Source organism: Bison bison, unplaced genomic scaffold (assembly GCF_000754665.1).
Source record: "Bison bison bison isolate TAMUID 2011002044 unplaced genomic scaffold, Bison_UMD1.0 scf7180017864482, whole genome shotgun sequence".
NCBI classification, from domain to species: domain Eukaryota; kingdom Metazoa; phylum Chordata; class Mammalia; order Artiodactyla; family Bovidae; genus Bison; species Bison bison.
This window is the reverse complement of record NW_011495042.1, coordinates 4,286,631-4,302,413: the sequence shown is the minus strand read 5'-3', so window position 1 is coordinate 4,302,413 and position 15,783 is coordinate 4,286,631. Positions and strand designations below refer to the sequence as shown.

Here is a 15,783-nt window from a genome sequence, read left to right as displayed (position 1 = left end):
AACAATGGTTGCATAACATTGTGAATGCAATAAATGCACTAAATTGTAAAGTGTACAATTTTACGTTATGTGAATTTCACCTCATCCGAAAGATCTCCTGCAATACTACACACGTGATTTCATAGTCATTTACGAAAATGAGGTTTAGGACTTCAAGGCTCAAAGGCACTTCCATCAGCAATCACTCTCCCGCTCCCATGTCCAATCTTAATTCCAGGCGTCCAGCCTGCAGCGCGCTCCTCCGACCACCAGGGGGCTCTGCGGAAGCCTGGCGTCCCCACTCGCGGGAGGGCGCCTGCTCTTGCTCTTGCGCCTTCGGAGCACGTGTGCGCGCGGGGGGCGTGGCCCGCGTGGCCGCCTGAGGGGCAGGACGTCGCCCACTCGGTTGAGTCCCGGGTCCCTCCCGCCTCATTGAGTGACTTCATGTCTGACAGACTTCGTGTCTGACTGAACTGCCGCCCCGAATCCTTGCGAGCCCCCATCTCCTCGCTCCCCGGCCCCAGCCTTCTTCCGTCCGGGCCGGTCCCCGGCTTCCATCTCCCACCCCGAGCGAGTTCCCGGTCCCGCCTGCTGTCCTCCGGGGGGCCCTCGGTGACCCCGGCCCCATGGCGCTGCAGGCGCTGCAGAGCTCGGGGGTGGCCTTCCGCAAGATCCTGTCTCACTTCCCCGAGGAGCTGAGCCTGGCTTTCGCCTACGGCTCGGGGGTGTACCGCCAGGCGGGGCCCAGCTCAGACCAGAAGGTGAGCCCGGGAGGTCCTTTGCCTTCGGTCCCTCCCGAGCCCTGGAGCTGCCGGGCCGCTCTGCGCATCCCCGTATCAACTCTCAAAGTCTTGATACAAACCCTACGAAAGGGCTCTTAGCAGAGCGGCAGCCTGAGCTGCGCTTCCAAAGACACGTAGGAGTCCGCTTGGGTCTAAGAGCGGGAGATGCAGTTATGTGCAGGGAAGAGCTGGTGCCGGGACTAGACGGAAAAAAAAAAAAATTATATATATATATATATATATACACACATACACATATATACTTGCCAGGTTCTCGTTCAGCGTTCTCAGCCTTGGCTGAACATTGGAGTTTTCTAGAAAGCTTAAAAAAATACTGATAATCTGGGTTCCAGTTGCGGAGATTTCAGGTTTAATTGGTCTAGGCTTTGGGAATTTAAAAAACTTCCCAGGTGATTCTACTACGCAGCCAAGCTTGAGAATTACGTCTCTGGCTGTAGGAGAAAATACAAAGTGATTCTCCTGACTTTGGAAAGCTGACGGACAGATGGTAGGTAGGGTTCGGGGAGTTAGCGGGTGAGCAGTATATTTGCTCCGACCAGGCCGTTTCCCAAGTGTCTGTTTAGGGCAGAGCATTGTTACTCTTCAAAGTTGGCGGAGCACCAGAGCGGTGAGGGTAGAGGTTTCCTTATGATTGTAGATTTTTTTTTTCCTCTTCTGTTAAATACATGGGGGGAAAAGTTTGCTTCAAGGTGGAGACAAGATTCGAGACATCCAAGAGTGGCAGGCAGTTATTTTCCATTTAGTGAGGCTTTTAATTGGCTTTGACAGAGGCTTTTGAGCCCTTGCTGAATTAAGGTTGGAGGAGCAGGAGTCGAGATAGAGATGTTTTCTGTATGTGCAGCTTGTGTTCTGGACTGGGTTTCTTTAATGAAGGAAATGGTATGGTGCAGTCTGCACTAGGGCCTCACTAGATTTCCTGGCTGTAATCTTTCAGTTAATCTTTGCCTGTTCACTTCCTGCTGAGGCCATCTATACCGTGGCTTGAATTTCCTGGTTCCCACCTATACTAGTACTTAAGTAATGTGTTTATTTTGTATTTTATTGTGCTCAGTCCCTCAGTCTTTTCCAACTCTGCAACTCCATGGACTGTAGCACATCAGGCTCCTCTGTCCATTGGATTCTCCAGGCAAGAATCCTAGAGTGGGTTGCCATTTCTTCCTCCAGGGGATCTTCTGACCTAGGGATTGAACCCTTGTTCCTGCGTCTCCTGCCTTGGCAGGTGGATTCTTTACCACTGAGCCACCTGCGAAGCCCCCTAATTTAAGTAGTACTTTAATTTGGCAGCACATGAGAAATGATAAATTTGGGGCATATAGGAAATTATAGATTATAATAGGCTATTTTTTCCCCTAACATATGTTAACCTAAAATTGTTAAAAACGTGTCCACTCAAAATCTTAACTATCACCACTAGTTTGTAGGAAACTCAGAGCATCTTGATTCTATAGTCATCTCTTCATTTTCCTGTGAAGACTTTCCTTTGAGCAGACCTGAAATTCCCTCCAAGAAAAGGAGGGAGTTTCCCTCACCCTTGTCCCCTGCAAGGTCACAAGTAGATTCCAGCACCTGAGTCTGTCCCAGATGAGTCCCCGCCTCGGTGCCCTGGTTACTGGTAGGCAGCCTCGTGTGTGGTGGTGCATGCTTTGTCTGACCTCCCTTTCTGCTACAGGAGCATTTCTTACCACGGCAGCCAGTCTCCCTCTTTGGTCCATCTGCCACCACTCTATACCTGCATCCCATCCAGCCCTACCGACCTAGACACAGCTCCCAGAACATGCCCAGCTCTCGTCTCCTCCACAAGAGCGTTTTCGTCCAACAGGACTCCCCTGACCCCATTCCTCAGGCCTTGCCTAACACTCCACCAAATCTGCTTAACTTGTGCATTCTTGAAGACTCAGAGTTACCAGAGTCTTGAAGAGTGTCGTCTCATAGGAAAATTCCTCCTTCCTCTGTGACCCCATTCTGAATGAAATTCCCCTAGGAAGTCCTTTCGCTAATAATCTGTCTTTTCTCCCCAGTTGACTTTGAGCTCTTTACCTCTATCTCAGGACCCATCGGAGCTCATCGTAGATGATCAGGGAGAGGTTGGCTAATGAATGAAGTTAAGATAACTTATTTCCCTTTGCATAATGCTTTATAGAGCTTGTCCACATGGTGTTATCTGATCTGAAAGAAAAATGGAGCACATTTAACTATTTAGGTGGAAGACAGTGTAGCAAAGTGGTCTAGCCCAGAATTTGGAACCAGACTGTGTCTGTCATTCATTAACCGTGTGTCCTTGGGCAGGGAGCTTACTCCGTGCCATGGTTTCCTCTCCTATAGAAATATGATAATAACGGTATCTACCTTGTAGGATTGTTTTGAGGATAAAAAGAGTTACTGTATGTATAAAACAGAAAGTATTTAAAAGAGGGCTGGAACATTACTTCATTAACCATTACTGTTCTTGTGTGAGTTGGCAAAAAGCAAAGCTCAGCTCGGTTCCACAGGTTTGCTTAAGTTTCTGACCCCGGGTCTGCTGTTAATCAAAGCTACATTGAGTTAGAGCTGTCTGCTCTGTCTCGGTGTCTTTCTAGGAGTTAAAACTAAAATCCATCTCTTTTCTTCACCTCCCAGAATGCAATGCTGGACTTCGTGTTCACAGTCGATGACCCCGTTGCGTGGCATTCAAAGAACCTGAAGAAAAACTGGAACCACTACTCTTTCCTAAAAGTGCTGGGGCCCAGGATTATCACTGCTGTCCAGAATAACTACGGCGCCGGCGTTTACTACAACCCTTTGATCACATGTGATGGGAGGGTGAGTGACTTCGGGCCTCTGTCTTAACTTGGGTGGATATTAACCTTTGTTCTTAGAATCCCAGCTAAATATGTGTGTTCTTACAGTCAGGAAATGTTCACACTTTTGCTGGATGAAGGTGGTGGATGTCACTTTTTTTTTTTTTTGCCTTTGGCCGAATGTCTTTTGGCTGGGAAAGATTGAGGGCAGGAGGAGAGGTGGGTGGCAGAGGATGAGATGGTTAGATAGCATCATTGATTTGACAGACATGAGTTTGACTCTGGGAGATGAGTTTTGACTCCACAAGGTGGTGAAGGACAGGGAAGCCTGATGTGCATGGGGTCACAAAGAATCGGACACAGAGACTGAACAACAGCAGCTGTTTCTTGGTGTCAAGTTTTAGTGCCTCAGCAGCACCCGAGTGCCTGTCAGGCGCACAGGTGGTGGGCCCACCCCCAGAGTTCCTGACTCAGAAGGTCTGGGATAGGGTTTGAGGATTTGCAGTTCTCCCTCACTGAGAGGTAATCGTCCTGTAACGCTGTCCTGGTTGTAGGTGTGTGGCGTAATGACTGATCTTACTGCGGGTTGATGACCACGTAAAGTCTAGTTAACACCCATCACCATACATAGTCGGTTTTCTTTTTCTGGTGATGAGAACTTTTAAGGTTTACTCTCTCAGCAGCAAGGGTTTGCATTTCTTTTTTAAAATTTTATTTATTTTTAATTGGAGGATAATTGCTTTGCACTACTGTGTTGGTTTTTGCCATACATCAGCATGAATTAGCCGTGGGTATTACATATGTCCCCTCCATCTTGAACATACCGCCACCCCGTCCCACCCCTCTGAGCTGCTGCCGAGCGTCAGGTGAGCTCTCTGTGTTGTATAGCAACTCCCCACTAGCTATCTCTTGGACACATGGTGGTGTATATTTCAGTGCTTCTCTCTCAGTTTTTCCCACCTTCTCCTGCCCCCTGGATTTGCATTTCTAACAGGCTTTCAAATGATGCTGATGCTGCCCGTCTAGAACACACCTTGAGAACCACTGGTTTGGTCAGTGGGAGGGATGGGCAGACCCATTATGGATCAGGGTGGAAATTAATCTTATCTGTACAGAGAGGCACACACTCCCAGGGAGAAGTTGGAAGTGAAGAGGGGATCATAGGTAGTTGGAAGACTGTGGTGCCCAGTGGGAGGAACCCCTCGGTGCCATCGGTGGAGCTGAATTTGATGATGGGTGTTGCAGGGCAGATGAACACCCCGGATCCTGGCGGAGGGTTGTCTGGCTGCGGGGACCCTGCCCAGTGGTCATTCCGATGAGGAGTCCAGGCTCTAAGAGGACAGCTGGGAACTTAGCATGACCTCAGTGTGAGAGGACCAGTGGGAGCTGAGTCAGGGGCCTCCTAGAGTTAGCTAGGTGAAGGATGACTGCCACGCCAAAGCTGCGCCAGGCTCCTCATGGCTCAGGGCAGACAGTTACCTGGGGATCTGTGACGCTGATACTCCTGGGCGGTGGACCACACTTTGAAAGGCAGGAGGCTGGAGTACCGACTTGAGAAGGATTTTGCAGGCCTCTCTGAGTGAGGCAGGGATGAGCGCTGTGGTTGATATGGTGATGTCTGCATCGCCTTTGGGCCGGGCATTTACTTTTCTGGTTGCCGTCAGGTCCTGCCTCCCAGCTGTTAGGCGCCTGTGGCAAGAAGGGCTCTACGGTGCAGTGGCCGGAGTGGAGGGAAGGCGGTCACTCAGCCCAGCCCCGCACATCCACGCTAGTCATGGAGCTCGGAGCTCTATGCTTTCTCCAGTATTAATGTTATCCTGCGCCGACCTCTAATTAGTAGTTTCAAACAGTATTAAAGCTCCAGTAACAAAATGTTTGGGCATAATTGTGTGCCAAAGGGACTGTACTTTTTAATGGAAATTCTTTAGCTACTTTTTAGATATTTGCAGCCTGCGAAGGCTGCTTGCATACTGAAATTCAGTGAAGTGAGTCTGAGAAGATAACTTTTGGAGCAAATGGGATTTTGTAACCGGGAACAACTGCATTCAGGGTTTTGTATAAGTTATTACTGAAATGAGCTTGACTGTAGTTCCATGTGTTTAGGGCTGATAAAGAGGTTTTATGTTTGCATGTTGCATTGTAATTACAGAGGTGTTTGAAGTAGTCAACTGTGAAAGAGAAATTCACCGTGTGAAGGATGTCAGTAAAAACTTTGAGGAAAATTTCTCATTCTCTGCGATGAAACAACACTGGAGCCCAGACTGAAATTCAGGGACCTGGTTTGGCTCTGCTCTGCCAGGTGTCACCTCAGGCACATCGTTTATTGTCTCTGAGCGTCAGGTTTCTTATTTCTCACATGAGGAGCATGAACTGCCGCGTGTCTCTCAGGACCAGTGTTTTTATTGATATTTCCAGTCCATTGAGGACCAAGATTAGATAGCCTAGAGAGCCATTCTGCCTCTGACATCACAAGTGCCAGAGTTAAAACCGTGGTCATCGCACCATGAATACCTCAGGCAACAGCCTTGGGAACTAATTGCAAAAGATTTCGTGGAGATGTGTGTTTTTACAAGGTAGGCGGTTTTTTGAGTGGCTTTGGAAATCAAGCTTCTGCCCTGGTCAGAAATTTAGTTCTTTATATTTTGCACTTGCACAAGGGTCCATATGGCATTTTGCTCTTTTTCATGCACGACTCTTTTCTTTTCCAGCTTATCAAATACGGAGTTATTAGCACCAGTGTTTTGATCGAAGATCTCCTCAACTGGAATAACTTATATATTGCTGGTCGACTCCAAAAACCGGTGAGTGAGTGTTCTGTTAGGACTGTCTCTCCTCTCCAAACCTGACCTTACTTTGACCTTTGTGATTGCATTGGCATAGAAATGAGCTTCAGACTCCTTTTCCTGCGTACAGAATTTGTTGCCAAACAGTATCCAGGTATTACACTGTTGCTTCCCTCTCTCTCAAGATTCTCCAGGTGTCTGAATGGACGAGACTCAGAGTCAGTCCGTTTGAGTCTGGAGGATGACAGGGGAGGCGCCCAGGCCGCAGTAGAGCCTCTATCAGCAGACCACCCCCCCACCTCCCACCCCCAGATCACCGTTTCTTCTAGAATGCCAGTGCCACGGGGCACTGCTTGTCCACCAGTTTGTCCCGTCAGTGCCTGGGATCCCGTCTCCGCGGCCTCCTTGTTTGGGAGGTTGTTGGAGGAGGCTACAGGGGCAGGTTTTTCCCCGGGCTTCACTAGAAGTGAAAGCCAACAGCAGTGCGGAGGACCTAGACTTCCGACACGCATTCACAGATACCAGGCTGCTTCTTTTTTGCAGACGTATAGTCTGTATCTGAGAAGGATATCTTCATAGTTTAAGATCTAGATGAAGTTGTCACAATTGCTGATCTCCTAACAAGGATTAATTTTTATTGAACTGTCAAAGGGTCTTCAGCCCCAAAGAGGGTTCACAGTGTTCTCAGACACCTCTCATAGGTGACTTTGCTGCTCCTTCTTTGTCAGCTATGGCAAGAGATTAGAGAGTTTTATATAATCTTAGCTCACTTGGTTGTGTGATAAAATCTCTACTGATATGTGTGGGAGGACCAGATTCTCTTTCCTTGAATTTAGGCTGAAAATTTAACAGTGTAGCTCATTTGATCAGGGCGATAGTTACATGGATACAGTGTGCCACACTCAGTTGCTCAGTCACGTCCAGCTCTGTGTGACCCCACAGACTATAGCCCACCAGGCTCCCCTGTCCGTGGAGTTTTTCAGGCAAGAATACTGGAGTGGGTTGCCATTTCCTGCTCCTAGGGATCTTCCCAGCCCAGGGATCGAACCTGTGTCCATCAGCAGGTGGGTTCTTTACCACTGTGCCATCTGGGAAGCCCCCATACTACACTTGATCTTAGCCAAAAAGTGTGGGTACATCTATACGTAAAAATCTGCCAAGCTGTGCTGGGTAGATTACTTTGCTTTACTGTATATAGTTTTACTTAAGTAAAAGCTTGTTTTACATCCAGAAACAATGTATGGGTTCGTGGTTAGTCACTTCAGTCGTGTCTAGCTCTGTGTGACCCTATGTACTATACCCTGCCAGGCTCCTCTGTCCATGGGAATCTCCAGGCAGGAATACTGGAGTGGGTTACCATGCCCTCCTCATAATTGAGGAAATAAATGTAATTGGATATTTGTAAATATTCCTTTTCTTTCCAAGTTTCTTTTTAAATACACAAAATATGTAGCTTGATAGGAAGATGAATGAATGTGGAATTAGAATCCTTGGGTCTTACTCATTCCTGCTGCTTATTCACTGTTTATGTGATGTTAGGCAGCTTGTTTTATACTTCTCTGTGCTCAGTTGTGTCCAACCCCCAGGACCATACCCTACCAGGCTCCTCTGTCCATGGATTTTCCCAGGCCAGAATACAGAAGTGGGTCGCCATTTCCTTCTCCAGGGTATCTTCCCGACCCAGAGACTGAGCTCTCTGCATCTCTTGCGTCTCCTGCGTTGGCAGGCTGATGACCGCTAGTGCCATGCAGAATGGGAATAGCAGTCCTTGCCCTGGCTTCTTCACGAAGGTGGTGAAAAGTGGGAGCAGGATGCCAATACTGGAAAGAACACAGGTGTTTTCAAGTCAGACAGTTCCAGCTCTGACACCCCCTAGCCGTGTAAACTGGCACCAGGGACTTAGTCTGCATGGGCCTTGGGCCTCCCTCACCTGTGGCTGAGAGTGATGACACTGACCTCAAAAGGCATTTAAGAAATGCCTGGATCTAAGATGCCTGGCACCTGGCAGACATTGAGGAAACCATCTCTCCCTTCTTTGTGTCTTCACCTGTCTCAGTTATTTTGAGGTAAAATGAGGTGTTGAATATGAAAATGTATTCTGTGTACTATGTTTTGTTCTTGTAATATTTCAAGTTGTTTTTTTTTTTTTAAAACAATCTATCCAGCACAGCTTGGCATTGTTGTTATTGTTCAGTCACTAAGTCACTTCCAGCTCTTTGCAACCCCATGAACTGCGGCATGCCAGGCTTCCCTGTCCTTCACTCTCTCTCAGAGTTTGCTCAGACTCCTGTCTATTGAGTCGGTGACGCCATGTGACCATCTTGTCCTCTGTTGTCCCCTTCTCTTCTGCCTTCCATCTTTCCTGTCATCAGGGTCTTTTCCAGTGAGTTGGCTCTTCACATCAGGTGGCCAAAATATTGGAGCTGCAGCTTCAGCCTCAGTCCTTACAGTGAATATTCAGGGTTGATTTCCTTTAGGAGTGACTGGTTTGATCTCCTTGCAGCTCAAGTGTCTCTCAAGAGTCTTCTCCAACACCACAGTTCAAAAGCATCAATTCTTCAGTGCTCAGCCTACTTTATGATCCAACTCTCACATCCATACACGACTACTGGAAAAAACCATAGCTTTGACTAGACGGACCTTTGTCAGCAAAGTAACATCTCTGCTTTTTAATATGCTGTCTAGGTTTGTCACAGCTTTTCTTCCAAGGAGCAAGCATCTTAATTTCATGGCTGCAGTCACCATCTGCAGCGATTTTGGAGCCCAAGAAAATAAAGTCTGTTACTGTTTCTACTTTTTCACCATCTATTTGCTATGAAGTGATGGAACTGGATGCTCTGATCTTAGTTTTTTGAGTGTTGAGTTTTAAGCCAGTTTTTATCACTCTCCTCTTTCACCCCAATCAAGAGACTCTTTAGTTACTCTTCACTTTCTGCCATTAAAGTGGTATCTTCTGCATATCTGAGGTTTGTGATATTTCTTCCTGAAATCTTGATTCCAGCTATGATTTATCCAGCCCAGCATTTCACATGATATACTCTGCATATAAGTTAAATAAGCAAGGTGATAATATACAGCCTTGAAGTACTTCTTTCCCTATTTGGAACCAGTCCCTTGTTCCATGTCTGGTTCTAACTGTTGCTTATTGTCCTGCATACAGGTTTCTCAGGAGACAGTAAGGTGGTCTGGTATTCCCATCTCTTTAAGAATTTCCCACAGTTTGTCGTGATCCACACAGTCTAAGGCTTTAGTGTAGTCAATGAAGCAGAAGTGGATATTTTTTTGAATTCCCTTGCTTTTTCTATGATCCAACAGATGTTGGCAACTTGATCTCTGGTTCCTCAGCCTTTTCTAAACCCAGCTTGTACAAATAGACTGCAGAAAACAGATGTGCCATGAAATCTCAGCATGTAAGCACTGGAAATGACCTCAGATTTCATCTAAATATCAAGTATCCTGATAAAATAAAAACATCAGTTCAAAGCAACACTCAGATACATTCAGGTCATTTAAAACTGTATTTCTCAGCTTACTTGGAGAAGATAGTGTTCTTAATAACAGTGATAGTCCCTCAGGCTTCTTGGGCTTTCCAGGTGGCTGCTGCTGCTGCTAAGTCACTTCAGTCATGTCCGACTCTGTGCGACCCCATAGATGGCAGCCCACAAGGCTCTGCCGTCCCTGGGATTCTCCAGCCAAGAACACTGGAGTGGGTTGCCATTTCCTTCTCCAATGCATGAAAGTGAAAAGTGAAAGTGAAGTTGCTCAGTCGTGTCCGACTCTTTGCGACTCCAAGGACTGCAGCCTACCAGGCTTTTCCGTCCATGGGATTGTAAAGAACCCGTCTCCCAAAGCAGGAGACATAAGAGACGCGGATTTGAACCCTGGGTTGGGAACATCCCCCGGAGGAGGGCATGGCGACTCACTCCAGTATTCTTGCCTGGAGAATACCATGGGCAGAGGAGCCTGGCAGGCTACAGTCCATGGGGTTGCAAAGAGTCGGATGTGACTGAAGTGACTTAGCACACGTGCACAGGCTTATTAAGAAGCTTCTCAGTTAAGTTCAGTTGCTCAGTCGTGTCCGATTCTTTGCAACCCCATGGACTGCAGCACGCCAGCCTTCCCTGTCCATTACCAACTCCTGGAGTTTGCTCAAACTCATGTCCATTGAGTCAGTGATGCCATCCAACCATTATCCTCTGTCGTCCCCTTCTCCTCCTGCCTTCAATCTTTCCTAGCATCAGGAAAGAAGCTTCTAGCACAAGAAAATTAAGCTATCTTAAGAACCAATTGAGGTTTTGAACATAACATATGAAATTAAAGATTAAAAATCATAAATGGATAAATCAACTCTTCCACCTACACCTGCCTCCAGTTTCTCTTTTCTGCAGAAGTAAATCACTGTTAAATGGAGAATTCTTAGGATAACTATCTTTGAACTATTTTTACCCCTGAAAGTGTTAGTCGCTCAGTCATGTCCAACTCTTTGCAACCCTATGGTCAGTAGCCTGCCAGGCTCCTCTGTTCATGGAATTCTCCAGGCAAGAATACTGTAGCGGATAGTCATTTCCTTCTCCAGGAGATCTTCCCAGCCCAGGGATTGAACCTGGGACTCTTGCAGGCAGCTTCTTTACTGTGTGAGCCAAATACAGATTTTTTTTTTTTACCTCTAGGTGGCAGCAAATATTAACCAAAGGAACAAATCTGATACAAAGAAAAGAGTTGAAAGCCTTTGGATGAAAATAATGGGTGAATGAATATCTTAAGAAAGAATTGTGAGAATGAGTGTAGATTTTTTGTTTTCATGTGTCTTAAAAGGAATTACATTAAATTATGTTGTCTGAAGCTCTAAAATTATCCTCCATGTTACAAATGGAATAGGATTTGTCAATCACTAGCAGTTTAAGTCTTTAAAAGGAATATGCAAAGGGCATATGGGAACTCGTCTGTGCTTCTCATATGGCTTTGCTGTGAACCTAAACCTACTTTAAAAGATAAAGTTTATTATTAAGAAAATAGGAAAGAATATAGAGGAGTACTTTGCTTAAAAAGATGGACATTTCTGGAAAAAAATGAGTACAAGTTGCATTTCTATTATGCTTTACGGTTACCTTCCCGCATCGTTGAGTAGACGGCCCGGTCTTACTTCTAGTGCAACTGCAAGTTTGCGTTATCGACCAAGCCATTTTCCAAGTCGAGAAACACGTAAAGTATTTAATAGAATCTCATTGTAGCCAGTCTTTAGGCCAAAGAAGTCTAAAGTTATATTAGTATTTATTCCTCTAATTTATTTAATGTAAGTTGAATTTTTGTATTTCATGTTTTTTTTTTAGTGTGTGGATAATTTGGCGTAAATATTTAAAGCAGTCACATTTACGAACAATGGTATTTTGCCACCTTGTTAAGGGAATTTTAATTTATTTTAATGTATTCATTTCAATATATTTTTTTCTTTTATTTGCTAGTCATATAGCTTTTTTTTAATAATAGCTTTATTGAGATATAATCACACATACTTCAACCCTTTAAAAAAGTGTATGACTCAGTGGTTTTTTTAGTATACTCACAGTTTGCAAGCGTCACCATATTGTAACTTCATTGACTTACTTCTTTGTAGTAGAAAACCTCCCCCAGTGGTAGAAAGGGTCCCTGAATGAGATTTGGAAGGCCTGGCTCACTAATCTTGGCTCTGCCTGGCTGAGAGCAAATCTTTGAGCCTCTAGCCTTTGAAAGGAAAGATTGAGCCATTCATTTACATATTCAAAAGACGACTAAGTTTTTTCTCTGTGTATGCCAGAAGAATTTAAAAAAAAAAGAGAGAGACAACCACATTTCCAGTCTCAAGCGCCTACAGTCCAGTAGGTAGATAATAAGGTTTTTTTTTTTTTAATCCAGCTCAAATGTCTACTGTTTCTTTTTGGTCCTTAAGCGAATCCATTTAGAAAAATCGGCCTTTCTGTTCATTTGGAACGGAAAACTGCTATGGGACGTGTCATTGGATTAATGGTCGAGTGTTTGAATGGGGGGCGGTGAGGGCTGTGTTCTTTGTGACTATAACTTCACTCTTTGCAATTCAAGCTCGTCTCCATGTGACTATTATAGAGGAGACCATGTGTGACTCTGTCCTTTTTTCTGTCTTGAAAGGTACTCACAAATCTCTCCAGTTGGGCTTTTGAAAGTCCCTTCGAGTGTTAGGCCTCCTCTCTCTCCAGTGAGGATATTCCCCTTGGCAGTAGAGCTGATGCTCGATCTGTGGTTCAGGTCGGGGCTTTCCCAGTAAGATACAGACAGCTATTCACAGATCTGAGGGCCTCCCTTTTCTTCCGGGGCCACCCTGGCAGTGTCCCAAGAGCTCACTGGCTTCTCACTCTAGACAGCAAGGGACAGTGCTGCCAAGACAAGTTCCGGGCTCACCTTCCTCTGGAGAACCAGATGAGCAGAGTCTCCTGAACTCACGTTTTTCCTTTGAGTTAGGATGCTTTTATCTTCATTCTCTTAACCTTAAGTAGCAAACAGACTGCCTTTTAAAAAAAGAAACACCTAAGTAGAAGCTTTCTTAGAGAACAGGAGTATTTTTCATCAAATAGGAAAAATTTTCCCAAATTTACTCTTTCCTTTGCAACTTTGATTTGTTAGTATCTCAAAATAGCTTCTATTTTCATTGAGTTTCTGTGAAAGTTCACCTCCCCACCCCCCTGCAAAAAAAAAAAAAAAAGAGGGTGAAGAATTATTGAGCAGGACCTGGTGAATGAGGATGAAGAATAGGAATAATAAAGAGGCTTCACAGGCTTCTGGACAGGTCCTGGTCTGGGGTGCCACCTGTTCCTCAAGGGGAGCTCTTTTAACCCTCTGGGTCTCCGTTTCCCCATTAGTGAGATGAGGAGGCTGCCCTCCTAGATCCCCAATTCCATACGGAGTGTAAGGCTTGGGAAAGTTATTCTAGGACTAGGCAGAGGAGTTATTGTAGGACTTTCAATTTTGTCGTAATCATCTTCCAGGATTAAAACTTAAGCAGGACAGAATGCGTGAATAAAATGTCTGAATACTCAGAGCTGGCTTTGCCAAGTACAAGGGTGTTACCCTGGTCTTTGCCATCAGCTCATTATGCAACCCTGGGCAGGCCATGCTCTTGGACTGCTCCTTGCTTTGACTTTCTGCAGATGTTTGTGGTAATTCCAAACTCACTGAAGTGCTCCAAGGCTTAATTCAGGGCCATTAAGTCCTTGTAATTATGAGGAAGGAGGAGGCAATATGGAATTAAGTAGCTTACATACCATATGAAGCTTTGTATGTTGTAAATATTCCATTTAAAAAAGGGACAAAAGGTAAACAGTAGAATTCAGGTTCTTCAGTTCAGTAGCTCAGTCGTGTCCGACTCTGCATCCCATGGACTGCAGCCCACCAGGCTTCCCTGTCCATCACTGACTCCCAGAGCTTGCTCAAACTTGTGTCCATCGAGTTGGTGATGCCATCCAACCATCTCATCCTCTGTTGTCCCTTTCTCCTCCTACCTTCAATCTTTCTTCAATCAGGTTCTTAAGCCTGATTTATAAAATAATTGTTTTCTAATACTGCTTTTCACAATTAATGAAAAAACAGAGAAGAACCTGTACTTTGGGATGTACATCATTCCCATCTTTCCTTGCCATCTGCTGCTGCGTCGCTTCAGTCGTGTCCGACTCTGTGCGACCCCGTAGACGGCAGCCCACCAGGCTCCCCCGTCCCTGGGATTCTCCAGGCAGGAACACTGGAGTGGGTTGCCATTGCCTTCTCCAATGCATGAAAGTGAAAAGTGAAAGTGAAGTCGCTCAGTCGTGTCCAACTCTTAGCGACCCCATGGACTGCAGCCTACCAGGCTCCTCCATCCATGGGATTCTCCAGGCAAGAGTACTGGAGTGGGGTGCCATTGCCTTGCTATCTAATACACTTTTAATTTGGAGTTTGTCATACTGTTTGTGTCTTTTATGTGTCGTCTGAATTTTGCCAGAAATGATCTGTGTTTGATAAATGAAAGGCAGTCTAAACCCTATTTTCTGGAACACTAGGAGAGTTTGCTTACAGCACTAAAGGATCAGAGACGGCAGCTGCGTTTCAGATACGTGAGTGTCCTCAGGAGGAATTTCTAGACCCACTGCTTGCTTAGAAAGTCGATCAGAAGCAGCATGATGGTCCACAATCGTGTCAGGAGTGCACACTGGCACAGTCGCTACAGAGACCAACGTGGCAGTTCTGGTTCTAAGCTCGTGCCTTAGAGCAGTGCTGTTCACACTTGGCCCCTGGAGCAGCATCAGCGTCACCTGGGAACCTGGCAGAAATGTACCCCGGCCTGCCGAGTCAGAGTCTCTGGGGATGGGCCTAATACTGGGTGTTTGAACAGGCCCTGCAGGAGACTCTGATCTCCTAAAGGTGAGAAGCCCCGGCTCAGAGAAGCGCATGCGCTGTGCACCAGGAGACACACAGGGAAGCTCCCTTCAGCTTCGGGCTCAGCTGCGGGCTCTCACTGAATCTTCCCCGCAAGCTCGTAAGCCTGGCTCAGGTACGAACCCCGTCACAGAGGCAATGAGAGACAGGGCGTGAGCACATGCTGGTGACCGCAGTGCCATCTTCACGACCAGTCAGACACACTGGAGCAGTTTGTATGTCGATGGGAGGGGAGCACAGACAGCAGTTTCTTCTAGCTGGTTTTCTTTCCTTTTTCCTTACTCAGGTTCAGATCAGTTCAAAATAGAGCATGGCCTGCTCAGGTTAGATAAGAACAGAGATGAGTTCTGAATAAAGAAGTAAAATGCCTTTGTCTACCATAAAATTAAATGAAGAACAAAGAGATTAAAAAATAAAATTCTCAATTTCTCAAAGGTCATTTATTCCATTTTGTAGTAACTTTTTCAAAACTCGTGGGGTTTCCTCATTTAGAAAAATATTTATTTTGTTTTCTTTCCTATGTCATGAGTTCTCTGATTTGGGCTTAAAACAGGAGACTCCAGAATTAGATTAGTAACTATTTCATGTCAACGGGCCTAACACTGCAGTATCTTCAGGGCTGAGGGTTTTGGACAGCTCCAGTGCGTGTAGTAACACCCAGGTTGGGCAGTGCCCCACTTCAGAAAGTCTTCTGAACGTCCTGCTTCTCCAGGTGAAGATCGTGGCGATGAATGAGGATGTGGCCCTCCACTCGGCCCTGGATCAAAACCTAAAGAGCGCTGTGACCGCGGCTTTCCTCATGCTCCCCGAAAGCTTTTCTGAAGAAGACCTGTTTACAGAGATCGCCGGGCTCTCCTACTCAGGTTAGTAGGTTTCGTGCTGCACTTCCTGCCGTAAAGAGATTCGCTGTTGGAAGATCGAGCAGGCCCGACCCCCCCGCCCCTCGCTGGCAACAGAGGTTCTGGTCTCAGCACCTCTGTGAAGGTCTCTGCAGGAACCTGCCATCTGCCTCCTTGCCCCCAA

General features: G+C 46.0%; 1 protein-coding gene across 1 annotated transcript in view; it reads left to right on the top strand.

Moving 5' to 3' along the window:
• Positions 1-340: 340 nt before the first annotated feature.
• The window catches only part of TAMM41 (TAM41, mitochondrial translocator assembly and maintenance protein, homolog (S. cerevisiae)), a 52,674-nt gene continuing 37,231 nt past the window's right edge, over positions 341-15,783 (top strand). The window contains exons 1-4 of the mRNA XM_010862440.1: positions 341-740; positions 3,399-3,581; positions 6,268-6,360; positions 15,473-15,623. Coding sequence (XP_010860742.1) covers positions 606-740; positions 3,399-3,581; positions 6,268-6,360; positions 15,473-15,623 — 562 coding nt within the window. The 5' untranslated portion in view covers positions 341-605. The remainder of the gene's footprint in view (positions 741-3,398; positions 3,582-6,267; positions 6,361-15,472; positions 15,624-15,783) is intronic.